This window comes from Hoplias malabaricus, chromosome 6 (genome assembly GCF_029633855.1).
Source record: "Hoplias malabaricus isolate fHopMal1 chromosome 6, fHopMal1.hap1, whole genome shotgun sequence".
Classification (NCBI taxonomy): domain Eukaryota; kingdom Metazoa; phylum Chordata; class Actinopteri; order Characiformes; family Erythrinidae; genus Hoplias; species Hoplias malabaricus.
In genome coordinates, this window is record NC_089805.1 from 32,617,311 (window position 1) to 32,637,387 (window position 20,077).

Genomic DNA, 20,077 nt, shown 5'->3' on the forward strand with positions numbered 1-20,077 from the left:
TCCACTAAGGTCTATACATCAGAACACACCTAACTGTACACTTAACAGAACACACTGTAACTCCATAACTTAAACGTTAATCAAAATATTGATACTTAATAACTCCTATTATTTAGTAAAAAGTTAATAACATTTTTGATACACAGTAAACCTGCAATTTAACTGATTCATTCACATCTAGCCAGAAATTTAGAAATAATTTCAACTATGTCTATATAGCCTCCAGAGTCTTCAAGTAATGTCAGCCAGAGAAAGCAAGAGATGGAGAGCTGGATATTGGCCATAGATGAATGGATATTGATTAATGAATACTTTTCCCAGTTTTCATTTTACTTTGCATGCCCATATCTATCCTCATCCCGGGTGGCCATATGCAACATTAACTCTGGAGACATTAGCTGGAAGTTGCAATCACTGTTTGAGATTTTATGATAAATAACCCGTCAGGAAGTGATCTGAAAGCCATAAACAGATGATGTATGCTTTACTCATTACGGTCACCACATAAATCCAGACAGTTCCTTCACTCCACAGATAAATGTGACAAGTCATATGAACACCCTTTAAAGTCATAATCTAAACATGGCAGAGATGCTGGAGGATGAAAAGACTGTATATTCACACCATATGGGGAGCCCTCACAGCACAGCCCTATCTGGCCCCTCATCTTAACTAGCTGAAACATGTGACTAACACTAAAGACTCACCGTAAAGCCCAATAAACATTAGGCTTGGTGCACTGTGGTGCACATGCAACTACTGCGCTACCGGAATTAGTTCAATTTGTCCCAGTGGACTGCTTTGCTTATTCTGCCAAATAGGAAATTAGGCCTTATATCATAGTCTGTTTTGTGAACATATATCATCAGAGAACATGTGGTTGTCTGTTGAAAGGAATCATTTTTTGTAAACGCACTATAAATATGATTCTGTATTTAGCTTAAACAAAGTAAAGTGGTTGCCTTAAAGTGCTGATTTTAATTCATAAAGTCTAAACAAAATGCTAACGTTTATAATTATTACATTATATAGTAAATATTCCTCCAGTGAAAAAAAGTTTGGGCTTGTTATCATGTCTGTCTGGTGTTGTTTATTTGCTAGAAAATGTAACATGGCCAAGTATTTCATCTTTAAAACTGCCATGTTCCATATTCAATCTGAAGGGGGCAGACCCAGAAAATTTCTGATGTGATAACCTTAAGGAACCAATCCTGTAAACTTTAGGTGGGACGTTTCAACTGCTGGCGAGTGGCAGTGGGGTATGAAGTTCATATGAAGACAAAACTGTAATTTTACACCCTTTTTTAAGGCATTAGATTTTTTTTTCCTCTAGAAAATAACTAGAAATTTTGGTGAACAGAGATGAGTTTTTCAAGTTTTATTGATGACAGGAGGGGACTTTGATTTTATATTTAAAGTTCAATAAATTTAAAAGTTTATGATACTCAGCCACCTATTTTTAAAATTTTGTACATTTTGATTCAGAGAGGTGACAACAATTCTATTGCCTTCACAAAACATTTAAAACTTTTTTTTTACTGTATGTTTCTGTGCAGTTCAATGTTTGCCCAAATGTGGCCCACATCTGCAGGTATTTCATGGTCCAAATTTGGCCTTGAATGAAGGCGCTGATTCAGGGTGAGTCTGGCTGCCTCAGCTCAGCTACAGGTCCAACTTATACAGGCCAAATATCAGGTGGGTTGTGGACCAAATCTGGGTTTGGCCCCCACAACACACACCGTAAACCAAGACAAGCCTGGCTCATGATATTTGGCCCATGTCTGGCCCACACAACACTTGCCAGTGACATAATTGGGCCTTAAGTGCAAAAAGTGGCACAGATTATGTCCAAATCTGTCTCCTATCTGGGTTATTATGTCTATGTAAATTTAAGTCCCAATACCAGTATCTATTTTGAAAATTTTAACATAGAATTTTCACTGCTGATTGTCTGGTCTGTTTATGCCTTGTTAAGACAAAGATATAGCCTGAACCACACTCTAAATTTGGGCATTTATGAATATGCTGGACTGAAGAGTGAATAGAGTACATTTTTAACTTTAACAACACTGTAAAAGGGTGGCATGTTGACGCAGCAGGTAGTGTTCCAATCACATAGCTCCAGGGACCTGGAGGTTGTGGGTTCAAGTCCCGCTCCAGGTGACTGTGTGAGGAGTTTGGTGTATTCTCCCCGTGTCCATGTGGGTTTCCCACGGTCCAAAAACACACGTTGGTAGGCGGATTGGCGACTCAAAAGTGTCCATAGGTGTGAGTGTGTGAGTGAATGTGTGAGATTGTGTGTGTCGCCCTGTGAAGGACTGGCACCCCCTCCAGGGTGTGTTCCCGCCTTGCGCCCAGTGATTCCGGGTTGGCTCCGGACCCACCGCGACCCTGAACTGGATAAGCGGTTACAGATAATGAATGAACACTGTTAAAACTGTGTGGAATCCAGTCAAGCATTTTAGGACATCTAGAACAAAACTACCTAAGCAGAGACATTTCCACACCACCTGACATGGAAGGACTTCAGGTCTGCTGTGATGATATCTCAATTGTGCCACTTTTTTACCAACTCAGCCATTGAAATTCACAGATTTGTCTCAAATTGACCATTTCTCATTCTGAGCTCAGCTTGGGGCCCACTCTACTGAAGACACAGATCCCGTGATGATATTCAAACTGACAGCTTCAGTAAAAACACAATCTCATGCCATATTTCCACCTTGCTGCAAGATTGCAACAGCAAAAGAAGGGAGGAAAAAAAAGAGAAGACTTGAGATTGTCTGCACCTTCCAGCAGCAGCCGACTGTGTTTTAATCTTAAAGCCACACTTTAGTGCCCTTCACCAGGCCTAAGTGCTTTTGGCAGACAAGGTTATATTAATGGGAAGTGTTCTGTATAGAATAATACACAGGGCTAACCCGTGATGAGAGATGGCGTGGAGAGAGGGATCACGGAGGGAAACACTCCTGTCTTTGTGCTGCCTCTTTGTTTTAAGGGAGGGAAGCTGGGAGGGGATGAGCCTGTAACAGACATTACATTCAGCAGCGCCAATCCGCCGCCTCCTCCTGCAACACCACAATCATATGGTTCCCAGCAAAGCTTATCAGCTCCAGATGCACTCCTCCATCTTCCACCGGCATCCCTCGTTCTCTCCCTCTTTCTCTCCCCTAATGGCACCCCACGGATTTTGTCACTCTGTGGTCGCTGGCGAGAGCCATGTAATACCATATCTCCCTCTCAGAGGAGAAAGAAAAAGGAGCCAGTGAATGTGAGCAGTCATTCTTCTTCTCATGATGTCTCCCCCACCTTCCCTCCCTCTCTCTCTCTCTCTCTCTCTCTCTCTCTCTCTCTCTCTCTCACATACACACACACACATTTTTTCTCTGTTTCTCTCTGCACACTCTTCTGTTGTATTATTCTTTTATAGGACAATGTTAAAAAGGCTCCTGGAGAAAACTCACAACCAATTAAAAACACTCGCCTTCTTCAACATCCTGCTTCTGTGACTCAGTGAACATACTATACAGTTGTATGTACAGCAACTGGGAATAAGCTTAATATATATTGATATTTTTATTTACTGCCACTGAGAGAAAAGAATGTGTACAGATAAAACTGTCTTATTGGTATAGATGGAATGCAATTTACTTACAATAAAACAGAATTTATCATCTGTCTATGATTTGAATAAGCCTGGGCATGTTTATTTTTTAATATTGGCTGGCAACAAAGTACCAGCTAGAGACTATAGCACTGGGAGTAACACAATACAAAACAACACACTGCAATAATGTATTGATTTTTGATGTAATAAAGCAGTGCATTTCACTGTAATTCAAATTCTATTAATCATATTACAGATATAAGATTACATTTACAGGCCTTACTTAAAAACATTAAACAGAAAATATTAATTGATTATAGAGTATAATATATAAATATATATAAAGGTGCAAGGCAATATTTATAATAATATTGCCTTGCAATTTTATTCATGTAATTTGCATGATTCTGCTACAATAAGAAATAATATAAGAAGGTAGATGTGATGTGAATTGGAATATTTTTAACTTAGGATAATCTCTATAATTTAAATTAATTCCATATTATTTTTAAACATTGCACTTATGTGTAATTTATTCCTGAAACCAAATGATGCAACTTTCAATCACCGTAACCGTAAAAATCTGCTCAAGCTGACTGTATGTTAATACCAGACTCAAGGCAAAAGATCTCCCTGGTGAAAAAATGCCCCAATCTCAACAAAACCACACAGTTACTTGGAATCAGTTCTTTAAGCTGTAGTTTTTGTACAGCTGTAGTTTTGTGTCTTACTTATAACATAAGGGACTAGGAAATCATTAGGGGCTATTGTTTTCTTTTAGCACTGAAGTGACCAGTGGATGTAATCCCTTTTCCAATGGTATTTGTCTGTGTTTCAGATTGAACGAGTAGTGATATTACTTTTACAGAAATGAACAAGAAATCAAATCAGAGTAAATTATAATCAATTATTAAACCTTGATTACCCTTTGAGTAACCCAAGTAACTCAAGACTGATAAAACAAACATGTTTAGGTAGTATTCTTCCGAACGTGACACTGACCAGTGCGAAGGGAGGAAACCAAGAACAAAACAGCTACTCAACTGCAAGAGGAAATCTAATAATATAATTCTTAACCTTTAGTGTCCAAATAAAAATAAGCCCTAAGCTAAATGACTGATTAATAAAACTGGAGCACAGAGGGTTACACAGTAGCAGCTTTGACCAGCAGCAAAACCTATATGTGGTTATACAGACTCGTAATAAATGCATGGTGGAATGGAGGTCTCTGCCCTTCCTCTCATTGAGCTGTGAGTGGTTTTGAAGTGTTTCCACAGCGGCCTTTGTGATCCAAAGCAACTCCATCCGGCCGCCATTATTCAGAGTGGGCCGCACTCCAAGCTCCTATGAATACATCTCCCTCTCAGCCAGCATCCAACAGGGCTTTACCCAAAGTCATCCCAGGGAAAATACACCACGATATCAATAAAAACACAGCAACGGGAGATCGTAGCTGACAGTATCTGCAGGGGAATAGGCGTTTTCCTTTTTTATACTTAGGGTGTGCTCTTGATGTGGCTAGGGGCAGCCCACTTGAGAAAACCATGTGATGTTACCAAACAGTCCAAAAGAGCAGCAGAGAGGGGAGAGAGACCACATTCGTGGTGGGCCATATGATGTTTACCATTATTGTGATCAATAATATTGCTATGATTTACAGTGTATAACATACTGTATTGAATGTCCTTTAAAGTGGATAATAAATGTGATGGATTTGTATAATGCTGAATAATTAATTTTATTATTGTTACTGCACTGATTTTTGCTCAGATGTTCCACTGTAGTCCTATAAGTAATTTTGTACTTCTGCTCAAGTTGTTTTTTGCTAAGTTAATTACTTTAACCTGAGCATTGATTTAGGGTTTTCTACTCAACTTTGATCATCAAATATTATCACCAACCAACTTGATATTTTATTAACCCTCTGGAGTCGAAGAATGTGCGGGCGTGTCAACGACCATTCTATTTATATCTTAGCGATAGCACAGAGCAGAAATACAGTTCATGCTCTCTGAATGTGCAGAAACTGCTCTTTCAATTGCATGTTTTCACAACTGTACGTGATACTGTAAATTCCGAGTTACGAGCCTATGAATAAGCTTGAGACACACCTCCTCTGCCTCTCGCCGTGTCTAACTGGTGGATTTGCTTGTTTTTAAGACTCTTATAAAACTATTTCAATCACCAAAACAATTCATCCACACGAGTAAAGGGATATTTTCATAAGAAAGTTTTTCAGGGTTAGAGACAGATTATTTTTCATGATCTCTCAACAAGAGAGCTGAGATTGTTCTGAACATTTTGATATAAAACATGTGGGCAATATATTATAATACAAGTACTTTAAAGGCGAATTTCAGAAAATTGAGAAAATGTCCTTAGACCGCAAAGGGTTAAATACAGAATATATGTTGCCAATATTAACCAAACGTAGTGAAGTCCAGTATTTGGATAATGTTAAAAAAAAATTGCGCCCAGAGCTAAATGTGTATATGCCTTCACGAAACAAGTATCACAACATGATCTTTCAGCAGCAGCACACACCACTAAGGCATAGCCAGGTTTGAACCCAACAATCTTCATTCAAAGTGACTTTACTGCCATCCCTAACCCAGTCCAAAAGTGTGCCAAAATCAACTGAGCTCTGCCTTTAGGCACAGGATACTGTAAAGGCAGAGACTGAATGCTGAGAGGAGGATGAAAAAAGAGGTGATGAGGAAAGTTAAAAAGTAAAACTGTGCAAGACATAAAGAGAGAGAGACTGAGAGACAGTGGTGAAAAAGGGAACAGAAGCATCCAGCACATGAAAGCATCAGTGGCCATGGATGAATCTGGAAAAATGATCGGTCAAAAAAAGAAAAAAAGCTGAACTCCGCAGATGGGGCCTGCCAAATGCAAGGGAAGCCGCAGCGGGTGGAGAGGTGAAGAGGAGAGAGGGATTGAAGGGAGGCTGAGGATGAGCGTGCAGCTTTCACAGGCGTTCACTTCAGGGGGAGAGAAAGAGTTGTGTGGTTTTGGAGGTTAAACAGCAGAACATGCTCACACATTAAGCTCCATCTGATCCCTGCCTAACGAGAGAAAAAGCAGTATCGGTGCAAACCACCCTGGGCCCTTTCATCCAGAGCCAACAGCACAGAGCTGCTGCCATGTGCCAGAGGACTGGAGATCCAGCTCATCTCCATTTCAACAAACTTTCCTTTCCTTTCTCTTCTGTCTTTTTGTCTGTACACAGAAGAGGTCTGGCAAAGACCCAGACCACACCAACCGAAGCCTGTGAGGCTTTATTATTCCATTAATGCTACTACTTGGGAAAAACTGACAATAATGATATTAACAATGACCGTCGTAGTAAATTAGTCCTCAAGTAGTCTGATTTCAGCTCATACTTTTTTCATATGAATCAAGCTTATTTTAAGAAGGAGAGATTGAGGGGACTTCACTTTACTCTTCACAAGACTAAGTAACAAAATTTTTTATGACATCTGACATAGACCTACATAAACATATATAAACACTTATTCCACTTATTCTTTTTCCCAGAGGCTATATTCGTAATTTAATTTCAAGCAGACACAGGATCTAGTGACGCTGATTAAAAAAAATGACACATTAGTTTGTCCAGTTTTGAAAGTGCTCTTCATGGGCACGTTTCCACACCTAATTTCCCTTAGCAGAACCTGTCACAACATTTAAAATAAAACTTGGTGTAGTTCTATGGATCAACAATTCCAAGTATTAAAAAAATCCCAGGAAAGTTGAGAAAAGTTGGCTTTCTAAAATTGCAATAAAAACTGAAACCTATGATTTGTTAAATTACTTAACCCTAGATTTAACAGACAAAAAGACAAAGACAATAAAAAGCCAGTGACTAATGTAATTTCATTTGTTAAAAATAACTGCAATATGCCCTGTGAAGGACTGGCGCCACCTCCAGGGTGTGTTCCTGCGTTGAGTTCAGTGATTCCGGGTATGCTCCGGACCCACCGTGACCCTGAACTGGATAAGTGATTACAGACAATGAATGAATGAATGAATGACTGCAATATACTCCACAAAATTTGGTACAGGGTCAAAATAAGAGTGAAATTATATATATATATTTTTAAAATTCATGTCATGCTGTTCTAAAGAATTACACTAAAAGAAGGTGAATACTAAATGCAGATATAATAATATAATATATAACATAAATGTAGCATTCACCAAAAGCTCAATCTTTGGAAGTAAAAATACATTTTTGCTCATCACTTTTTTTAACACAAATTGTGAGAGAATTATCAACCAGTTCAAACAAAATTTCTTCAATGCACATTTGCAAAGAATGTAGGTTTAGGTTCACCATCTGATGTTCATAATATCGGTATTATGCAAAAAAATGCTATATATCAATTTTGCGCAGTGTAAATATACCACTGATGTTAAGCTTCTGTTGATATTTTGGATAGACATAAGCTGCCACTAAGATGACTCTATCTTTCAGGAAGACAATAGCAGACCTCTTTCTGCACAAATTACAAACTTTCTATTCCAAAATTTCTTTTTCTAATTTTATTTTCTGTTAGGCCCTTTATAATGTATAATATGTGTATAATATCCAATAATTACTCATAAAGCACAGGAAATCCACACACAGCAAAATCCTCTCCTCAAATCTGTACCAGAACCTGTGAAGTGGTTTTGAGGGAATCTAAGAACCTGTTTTCTGATTGGTTGTCACCACATCACTGCTTATTTGTATAAATTTGTGTAGCGCTCAACTTCATAATATCTCTGAATTCGCCCACTTCACATTGCACATGATCGCACATGACACTCTTACAGTGTTAATGAATGAAATTAACGACTTTCTGTTGCTGTGTCACTTTCGTCGCTTGCGGTGTGCAGGCATGATAAGAAATTAGTTACCATGTTCAATTACATCCTTGAATCAGTCCATCCTGTAAGGTCATGAACATAAACATGTGTTTTGTATTTTCCCACACCTCCCTCCAAAATGAAAAAACGGAGCTAGCTGGCTCATGTTTGGGGTATTTCAGGGAAAGGGAATATGATTATTGGTGGCTAAGAAACAAATACACATCTCCTGCCCATGTTTCTGACCTTCGGATGAGGGACAAATGCGGAGTCATTCATCACTGTATAGACAGTAAACTACAGCAGTGTTCTCCTGACTGGTCAGGGTAGAAACAAATAATGTGATACTATTGCTTCATTTTGTTTCCACTATCACAGACTTCCATATACATCAGCACATGACATAGGGCAATTTGCAGGAAGGAAATAAATCACTAAAATCACTACAATTTGATTAAAGATTAGGAAAAAGCAAGAATGTAGTATTTTAAATGATATGGAAGAATGAATTTTATTTAATATAAATTTGGACAAGAACCAAAAAGTTTTTGAAATTATTTTCATTTCAGCTTGACTTGGGCTTAAATGACCCAGACATCAGTGCATGTCACAGTGACCTAATGTTGATATTAAATAACTTGCCAAGTTATTCTGGTTGAACAAAATAAGCATGTTCTGTGAGCCTTGGAAAGAAAAAATGTTTCATTTTACCATTCATAATTTTAAGCAATTTCACATCATCAGCAGTATTCCCTGTCGATGTAAGACAAATGTCAGAAAACTTCAGGGAAAAATGTATTAATTTTATTTTATATCTAATTAATCTAAATGGCTAACTTATACCAAACCTCAAATAGAGATATAGCAGGGGCAGTTTTTTTTATATTATATTATATTATATTATATTATATTATATTTTATTTCTTGTTTTATGAAAATTATGATGGATCCTGACATGTGGGCAACCTTGGAAATGTAGTGAACTAAATAGTGAACTGTATTTTGTTTTTCCTTAATGAGATTGTATGACAGCAACTGTGTATTTGTTGTATGTTGCTGTTGTTTCTGAAAAGAAGAAAATCATAAAGAAATAAGTAAAAAAAAAAAAAAGAATTAATACAAAAATATTATATGTATTTGGAGTATTTCTGTTTGTCAATTCATCATGAGATTATCACCCACTGTAACAGCAGCTGGTTTGAAATTAGAGAACGATTATACATTATCCAGCCTTATAATTACTGTCCTGCAGTTTTGTGTGACCATTTTTGTCACTAAAGGTTTTATGTACCTTTAGTAAGTATTTTACAGTAATCTTTTATTAAAAATTGTTTGTTTATCTCTGTCCAGATAATTCTGCCCATGTTTTGAAATGTATGAAGTTATTGTTTATTTACATTTTCATTATTTAACATTTTATTAAACCTCGAATCTCTCAACTGACAAAATAACAAATTAATTGATTATTACTATGTTTTGCACTCAGAGCCTAAATCCATCCATCCATCCAGTATCTGTAACCGCTTATCCAATTTAGGGTCGCGGGGGGTCCAGAGCCTACCTGGAATCATCGGGCGCAAGGCGAGAATACACCCTGGAGGGGACGCCAGTCCTTCACAGGGCAACACAGACCAGAGCCTAAATGTCCATGTTTATTTTATCTTTGTTTCGTCATCTTTATTTCCTCCACTCCTTGAAGCCACAGGAGAAGTGCAACCACCGTGCAGTGACAGGAGAGATATATGGATCAGAACTTTATGACCACCATCATTCACACTTTCACTGAGGCTTACTCACCACACAAATACTTCCTCCGGTGAGATTAGCCCAGCTAGAAATGCCAGTCAGACAGCACGCGCAATTTTATCCATGAAATTCTAACTTAAGGCAGCCTTAAATCTCAGATAACATAATAGTAACATATTTCCCAGAACCTTTAGCAGCTGTCAGAACTGGTTGTAGTGAATAGGAACAAAAAAATCATACCACCATGCTCATGACATAATGCAGTGATCTGATACTTTGTGAAAACTACTGCTGTGAAGGATTAAAATTATTGCCTGAAAATGAGACAAGACAAATTTATGAAGGCTAAAAAATTGTGCCTGCAAGAAAGCCAGTGCTTACAGTGTGCGTGTGTGTGTGTGTGTGTGTGTATGTATTTCTGTAGGCATGTATGTGTTTAGAGGTGTGACATTCTTGTATATGTGCGTGCGTGTGTGTGTGTGTGTGTTTGTGTGTGTCTGTGAGAGAGACGCATTAAGCATAGGAAATGGAACAGCACATGCAATGGCGGTCCATGTGGGTGGGCAAACATATGTGGCCAGCTGGATTAGGAAGTGGTAGGCCACATCTTTTTATTACAGAAACGTCTCTATAATATCTGGCTCTCGTGGGAGTGGAGGAGACTCACACCAGGCTGTCGCCTGCAGACTTGCTTACTCGCTCGTCTTTACCTCACCATGCCTGCAGTCTTTTATAATTAGCCTCAAAACCAACCCCATATACTTTTTACACTAAATTTTAATACGTTCTGACTGAAGCGGACATGTTCCGGAATGAATAGCACATTCAGCCTCCCTCTCCTAACACAGGGAGCTGTTTTAGTTAAACATCATCTTTCTTGACATTTTTCAAATGAGTGTCGTCATTTAAAGCAGCAATTTCACCCATTATATCTCACTTCAGTGTCTAGTAAGCCTTGTTATTACTGCATATAGTGAAATCACAGGATACTTGCACCTCGCTGAAACAAGCAGAAGATTTCCACTGAACTTTCAATGGTTTTAAGTAGATGAGGATACTCTATTGCAATTTGATGACATTACTGCGTGCATCGTCTTGTTTTTGGAAGAGGATACACATCTTTTTCCCATGACTAATCATACACTTTCACATATATATTTAAATTGCTATTAAAAGAATGTGAATTGGGTGCATTCATTTGAACTGAGACAAATAAATGTAAATAAAAGAAATTAGAAAACATACTTACTGAGAAGTACTACATTTAGACTTATATTTCATTTCTGATTGGTGCAAAGAGTGTTAAGAACTTAAGAGTAAACTTGTATTTAAATGGATGTATAAAAAAAGACAATTATCCTAAAATTAAATTGACAGCTGTACTTCAGACACACTTTATTGCCACACTGTCCCTTGACAGCTCTGTTGATTCAGCAATCCACATTGTACCAGAACAACATATTAGTGCAGTAAAAGTGCTAATTTCACCTGACAGTGGTAGATGTACTCAGGCGTGGTCTTCTTGAATTTCATGTTCCACACCAAGGCCACACCATCTGGCTCATGAGGGGCATCCTCGTTGTTGTTGTAAGAGGCCACCAGCAGCTCTGGGTACTGAAGAGGAAGAGAGTGACAGAATGGAAGAGGGAATTACAGCAAAAGGACATGGACATGAGGGGACAGGAGGGGGGAAAATGGTAAAGATGCATAAAAATACCATAAAAGGAGCAGGGGTGTGTGTCAAATAAGCAGAACTAAGAGAGGATTCCCTTATTAAATGAAGAAGTGTTGACGTGTAGGAAAGTTCAGAGGGAGAGATGTCTACCTGAGGGGACCAGTCCAGACAGGTGATGACCCGATGCTTAGACCAGCGTTCATCATAGAACAGACGACTGAAGGACAGGCTTGACCCCCCTTGTAGGTCTCTAAAACAGAGAAAGAGAGAGAGATAGACAGAGAGATAGAAAGAGAGATGGGGAGAGACAGGTCAAAAGTAATTATATTAAAAAGGTTTCAAGGTTTTGCATCTTAATAAACAACTAAACTGGTAATGATAATCTACACTATTCCACTATGAAACATAACAAAAAAAAATTCAGGCAAGGGGATACCGCATAATAACCTGGTGTTAGAAGTGCTCTTAACATTCATTGTGCAATGTGGTATGCTGCATACAGACCCATTTTCAGAGAATGTATGTTTGGAATAATCACCCTGAATAAGAGGCTGTGAATGAATGAGATGGTTTAAGTGCATTTCTTTGAAGAACAAAGGAACACCACACTAGGGTCCAAACTTATGAGTCACACACACACACACACACACACACACACACACAAACACACACACAGACACACTTTTAAACAATGTCAGGACATAGTGTATGATTGATAAATCCCATATGTATCATGGCTATGCAACACAGAGTTTGAACATTTAATCGGTATAAATTATTCAGTGCAAATGGAATGTGTTCCTGAAACAAATACAAAGAGTGAAGTTGATGTCCATGTACAAAATTATTATCAAAACACTTTTTTTAATTTAAGATTAAACAGAGAATATTTGAGCGAATATCAAGATGACTTGAACTTGTTAGATAACTGCTCTTTCAGAGCGAGTCTTCACACTTACATTAAGTAAATAAAAATATAGAAATCAATTTTTGTAAACTAACATGTATATGTACCTATGTGTAAAATGTCACTAACCAAATACTACATTTTCTATATTTATCACAATAATAAATCCTTTCACTTTCTCTTTTCACAATAAAACTCACTAAATAAGATACTTTTTCTATGAACCAAACCATATACACACACTCACACACACACACACACACACACACACACACACACACAAAATTATGCCAGCTTGCAACACACACGTGCACACAGGCCCTCACCCCTCTTTATCCTCGAGGTCTCGGCCGCTGTAGTCAAAGAATATGTTGGAGTCCTCAGCGAGCGCTCTCTCCATCACACGAATACTGCGGTCAAAAAAGATTACAAACTCCTCCGAGTGCAGGACCTGCTGCTTCTCCTCCTCCGTCAGCTCCCTCGGGTGGCCTAACACACACAAATGTACACATGCAAAAATATACGAAGCCACAATGTAAATAAACACGAGAGACAATATACACACACACTCACACATATGAATGGGGCACAGATTTGGGTTATGGTGTTTGCAGCTACCTACTGTTCTGAAATAACAAAAATATAAACGGATGCAAACCACAGCCGTCAAAGCAGCAGACAATTGGAAAGAACAGCCAATACACAAAAATCAGATTACCCAGAGAGAGTAGAGCCTAGATCCAAACAAGTCACTCAACACTGACTCTTCAGCAGCACAAGTGCAATTACCACAATTACAGAGATGAGACACGAAAGAAAAACAACTACAAAGACGGTAAACAAACACCCACAAATAAGTGAATAAACAAATAAATAAATCAGCAAACACATAAAGGCCCTGGTCTTTTTTCCTCCATGTAATAATGACCGGTCACTTTTTTCCTCCTTTTTTGATGTTGCTGGAGGTTCCTCCATTTTCTCCCAGACTATTAGGGGCCCCTCTCTTTGATCACTTGATTCGCATGGACCTTTTTTTTTTTTTTTGACGACTCATAAGGAAGACAAAGGCCTGATCAAAGTCCTGGCCGAGTCAAAGCGTCCGTGTGCTTTCTAGGCCTGGGCTGGACAAGGACTCTCCCTGCCCTCTCCCTACACTTATTTACTCTGTACACTCGCACAAAGAATGCACTCTCCGCACTCTTTGAAGTCCACTCGCCGGGGTCAAGTGACATTAATTTTGAATCGAGCCTGACCCACCATGCCGTGGAGCTGATAAGCGGGACCCCTGGCCCGGGAAGATTGGTATCTGATATGGCAGTGGGAGTCACACGCGAGCAGCCACGCAGCGCTCCAGCGAGTCTGTTGGGTGACTGAGAGGTTTCTCTTCTTACAGACACTCAGCCTCCTAAAGCTGCCATGTCTTACACCCAGTGCTCAGTAGTGTGGAATCATCAAACCTGGAATCACTGTTTTGCAGGTTAAAGTACAAAGTGTTTGGAATAAGCCAGTCCTGTGCGGTTTCACAAGTTTTGAATCATTATAAAACTAGGAATCTATAAAAAAAAAGAGTCCTGAACACACACATAGACAATTCTTAAATAAATGAGGATACATGTGTTGTATTGAGAATGCCTTGTGACTGATTAAATCTTGAGGAAGACAACTGGACAAAATATTGTAAACAAACATGTTGAAAATTTTTCCAAATTTACGCCCAAAATTACTGGCAAATGAAACATACATCCTTGGTGTGTACTTAATTATTACTTGATTAAGAAATATTAAAAGTTAAACAGTGCATAACAGGAATGAATGCCAGGAGACAGGACACAAGCTAGTTAGCTTTATTTATGAAGTCCATGATGGGAACTCAACAAGGAGCAACAGTGACTAAGAAACTACTGACTAGACAGGACCAAGAAACTGAAGACTACACTAAAAAGCAAAAACTACAAGGAGCAGAAGAGCAGTCATACTTAAATATAACAAACGACCCAAGATTCGTTACATAAACAACACAAAAACATTCAATACAATGCATGGCTCAATACTGGACTGAGGGTATTTATTTCTACACTGAACAGAGCAAGAACACCTGGGAACTATTAGTCAGACTGGAGACTGACCACTCCCAGGTGCATCACATGACCAAGGCGGGGCAAGGGAGGAGCAAGGGCAGTGCAAGGAACCAAAACAAAACCAAAGCATACAGACAGGGTTAAAACAAGTCAAAGCAGGGGCAGACCATTACACAAAGTAAGCAGTGTGTGATCCTGATTACAATCATTTAAGAGGGGTTTTGTTTCTTCTACTCAAAAGTTTTGTAGTTGTCAATTTCATCGGCTAGTCTTCCAATCTCTTTACATGATTCTGTCAAGACATGTAAAGCCAGTTACTACTTAGTCTGGAACTGCCATTAACACAGCGTTATTATAGCTTATCGTGATTGGAGAACACTAACTGTCAGATTTTTTTAAGTTGGTGAAGAGACGCCTGCTTTAGTTAAATTTGTGGTTAAACTGTTAATTGTGCTCTGTTGAAATACAGGCCACAGGTGGGGTCAGGGAGGGATAGGGCCAAGGCTTAGGATGTGCACCACTCTGGAGCCACAACATAAAGTGTTTAAGTTTTCAAAGTCTCATACTGTTATAATTTCTCATGTAGGACACTTGAACACATTTCATACTTATTCTAAATTTGTGTAAGATTCTTGAATTCGAGTGGTAAAAGCTGAGTATTGAAGGATCATACTGCAACTCAAGTTTAGGGTACAAAGAATAATTAAAAAAGCAATTGCCATTTGTTTCTGTTTTATTTAGTACTTGGATGAGATAATAAATTTTAGCGTTTTATATCATCATTGTCAGAACTTTGGATCCTGTAGACAACGTGGTGACACACATTTTCAAACTGCCCCAACCTGCTGTGGAGAGAACACAGATGTGTTTCAAATGCTGAAAGTATAACATACAATTAAACATCCATCCATTTTATACACTTATATATAAATAATGCAAAAATAGTTATACGCGTGTCTCAACACCCCTAGATCCTTGCTTGATGCTGTCAAAGTCATTAGGAACACACAGAAAAAAAGATGCAGTGATTAGGTTTTCAGGATCAGGTTATTTTCACCAAGTGTCTTAATCTAAGTTGGGTCACTCACGCAATTGTTAATTTATGAATGGCTCCTTCCAGTACAGGTCTCTTTTATGCAGAGCTCTTAATATGGTAGAGAAGTGCAAATTTATGTTCAGCCTGAGAAAGTTTAGACTATTGGTCTACCTGTGGCATTCCTAACAAGCCTCATAATTGTCTCATAATTGTGAAATGTGCTCTTGTTCAGTTTCGAGAAGAGATGCAACCTCTTTTATTTTGCCTATTTGTTAAATCATGCTTATGACCTTAACTCTTTTAGTTTTCATTCTTGCACCTTTACTTAAGGTTTCAGCAGACCAATGAGCACTTACTGTAATGGTTCGTAATTGGAAAGCAATTATGTCTAATTAAGATGCAGTTGTGCTTTTCTTAGAGATTTTTTTAAATCTGTTAAGATTAGAGCTTCTGGTTTTCCTTTATCTTTAAAAAAATAAAAAATTATATTATTCTTGAGTTATATTATACAGTAAAAGTTATTGGGGAAAAGTGTAATATGTGTGAACATATACCAACTCATATCACATTACAGTTATATAGACTCTGGACACTAAAAAAAAAACAAATTTGTCCCAAGCTCTACTCATTTCTATGTGAGAAAAGTAACAAAAGAATGTTGCCTTTGGCCGTTTCCCAAAATGAACAGCAGCTAAAAAAAGAAATAGTATAGACATACTATATACAGTAAAAAATTAATAATGCATTTAGTTGTTGAGGCTTCTGTGTTGTTTTCTGTGAAAAATACTCTATGCTGTTGGCTTATTCTCATGATAAGTAAAAAATATTTTTTTTTTACATATTTAACCATAAAAATAAGCTGGACATTGTCAGGTCTATTGTTTTAAATAGAATTTTCCACCACAAGCTATAAACTGGAGAAATGCTCAGTATAAAATCAAAGAGGCTAAACTTATATCAGGTGGGCACTTGGGCTAAAACATACACACTCCATTTTACCTTCCTTTGTGTCCTTGCCTTCTTCATCCTCCTTACTGTCAGATTCTAGGCCTGCTTTGGGTTCTGTATTATCTTCATCCTCCTCTTCTTCTTCTGTAATGAGAAAAAAGGTCATATTCACTGGCGTTGCCAAAACAGCCTCTCTGCCCCCCTGCAGTGACACAGCCTGAGCTCCAGTCCTGCCTGCACTCTCACTAATGGATAACACATCAGCTGCAGATGACCCAAAGACAGGGAGTAACTAGCATCTACATTTTAGATGTCTATTGTTCTGAAAATAATAATAATAGCACCATTTCTGTACCAAGAAATGCAGAAAAATACAAACCCAATTTCCAGAAATGTTGGGACAATTTGTAAGTGTAATGTGTTCATCTTCCTGAGGTTTATTTAACTGAAAAAGCACAGGAAAGATATGCAGTATTTTCAATGAACAACTGAATGTTATATTATAAACAGAAACAAATATTGAATTGGCCTCAGACACACTCCAAAAGTTGGGACAGTGGCAAAATACAATTATCAGATAGTGGTAATTCATACAGGTGAATCAATAGCGGGCAAGGGTACCATGAAGAGGGGTACAAAACAAGCTTCCACCAAAGGTTCACACTTTGTAAGCAAAGATGGCTTGTGATTCACCACTTTGTGCCAGACTTTGTGAAAGTATTGTCCAAGAGTCCAAAAACTAATTTTTGTTTGAAGCAAGATTTCAAAATATTTCACCATATTCTTTTAGTAACATTGTATTGTAGGTGAAAATGCTAATGAATTTGGACACTAGCTCAGGCTCTAAAACACAATAAAAAATGTGCTGTGGTCAGAGGAGCCCATGCACGTAAATTTATGTTTTAGGTGCTAATGACAAATAGGACTATCCAGACTGTTATCAGCGATATGTGCAAAAGCCAACATCTCTCATAGTATGGAGGTGAATTAATTACCACAGCATGGGTGATATGCATGGGCAATCACCCAATTTCCAGTGATGTAAAGGCGAACATTGGATTTTTAGAAAGACACATGCTGCGGTCAAGATGTTTTTCCAGGAAGTCCATGGTTATAAACAAGTCCCAGCTTTTCTGGAAATGAGTTTGCACATAAAACACATCAGCATGGCAAAATTGAACTTTAAACATTTAAGGACAATGTTTGCTTTTGAAATTTGACATTTTTTTACTTTTACTTTAAAAAGAAGCACATGTCATTGATTCAAAGCATTAAACAGTGCTCCCTGGGGGGCATTTGGAAAATGTGAGTGAGTGAGTTCATTTTGTATCTAAATGCGAGCACTTCATGAATTACTAATACAATGCACTGTTCTAAGAGTTGCTAAACCTTTTTCAAACATGGCCCTCTTGTGGAAAATCTACAGCCTGCTAAGCATTAATGAGTGAGTGACAAAGTGAGTTATAAGCCAGTTCCATAAGATCTAAGAAATCAACTGCAAAGACTGAATGTGTCCTCATAAACGCATACATTTGCATTGTAACCATATCATGTTATCCGGTAGTACATGTGTTCCTTACATATTTGTGCAGCAACTAGCCACATTTATACAAGTAAATCCTCAGAATCCAAAATAATAATGGATTTAAAACTTCTTGGATATTTTCAAAGCTAACTTTGTGTAAAGGAAACTCCTTTTTTTTTTATTTAATTTCTTTGTTTTTAATAGCATGGATTTCAGCCATTATGCCATCTTTGGTTTTAAAACTTTAGAGTCTATATGTGTCCAACCTAAGAACGTAGGTGACTGAGTAGTCTTGGTACCGAAACTTTTCTGCTTCTGCCTGCCATTTCCTGATTTTAAATCTTCCAAACTTCCGACCTGGATCTCAGAACTCTGGAGCCCTGTGTGCTTCGTGCCCACAGACAGACAGATTTCCCACTACTCCAACTGCAGTCCATTATAGCTGCAGACTGGACTTGTTTTGAATCAACATGGCTTCTTGTTTTCTCGCCAGGGTTGGACAAGGATTTGCACAGCTGCGTTTTCACAAGCATGAGCCAAAGACAAACAACACGGTGCTTTAAAAATCTCCCAGGTTCTGGGCGACATGTGTGCTCCACTTGTGTGTCATGCGCATGCTTGTATGTGTGTACGTGAGTAAATCAAGATGTCCGCTGGGAGGGAAATACTACAGATACAGACACCCTACAGGAAGCAGACCTTCTGAGTGGCGTGCCTCTCTCTCTGCTCTCTTCTGACCCCCCTCCTCAGCTATGCCAGGCCCCCAGGCCTTGAGGACTTACCCCTCAATTAACCCAGTCACCCCAGTCAAAGAACTAGCCTGATGCTGCTCTCCCACAGGCACCTGCTTCTGGCCTCCATTCCGGGTATGTGTTCCTAACCCAACCCCCTCCTCCCACCACCCCGACCCTGACCCACGCCCGCACATGGCAAAGGGCCTCTGAGAAGCTTAACACCCATCAGACACCTGCAGATGAGAACACACGAGCAGCCGCACGCTAACACACACACGGGGCTCTGTGGGATTGTTTTCTTGTTGACCTCATGGTGCCAGGGGTTAACAGGCAGGGGTCAGCCTGACAGTGGCCGCCCAGTTCACAGGAGGAAGTGATCCCATCGCAACACGACTCACATACTCAACACCAGTGTGTTAATGTTCACACCAGCTGAGATGGAGCACAGCGCCTTTGGCCTCACTCAGTGATTTCAGTGCTGCAAGAATGTATCTTTAAACTGAAGCTCTACCGTCCTTTGATGTTCATTATTATTCTGTGAAATTATGGCCTTATCTCATGCAATAATAGTATTTATATGCTCATCTTTCTTCTGTACACAGACCAAAATAATCACTAGGATTGTATAACTATACACAGTGCATAATTTTATTCACAATACGTACTTCGAATTATGCAGGTGCATTTTTATAATGAATAGAATATCCTTTCTCCACAATGCATTGTCATGATGTATTTTCACATCATTACAATATATTGTTACACCCTTAAAAATGACTGATTCATTCAACTGCTAAGAGTTAAATCACTTGTTAAAGTTTCAGAATTTTTCTAACAATCGCTTGAAAAAAACCCTTTAAAACACTGGTTATTATAAACCGCTTTCCATCAGTATTCATCTAATGTATGAATACTGTGATGTATGAATACCAGTGATATCCCTGCTTTAGAGGCATGCATCAAATGT

General features: G+C 38.5%; 1 protein-coding gene across 2 annotated transcripts in view; it reads right to left on the reverse strand.

Moving 5' to 3' along the window:
* Positions 1 to 20,077, reverse strand: part of dync1i1a (dynein cytoplasmic 1 intermediate chain 1a) — a 71,357-nt gene that overhangs the window by 21,897 nt on the left and 29,383 nt on the right. For both annotated transcript variants that reach the window (XM_066673834.1, XM_066673833.1), the window contains 4 exons: positions 16,903 to 16,995; positions 13,116 to 13,278; positions 12,033 to 12,132; positions 11,696 to 11,821 (listed from right to left, as the gene is read on the reverse strand). In XM_066673834.1, coding sequence (XP_066529931.1) covers positions 11,696 to 11,821; positions 12,033 to 12,132; positions 13,116 to 13,278; positions 16,903 to 16,995 — 482 coding nt within the window. The remainder of the gene's footprint in view (positions 1 to 11,695; positions 11,822 to 12,032; positions 12,133 to 13,115; positions 13,279 to 16,902; positions 16,996 to 20,077) is intronic.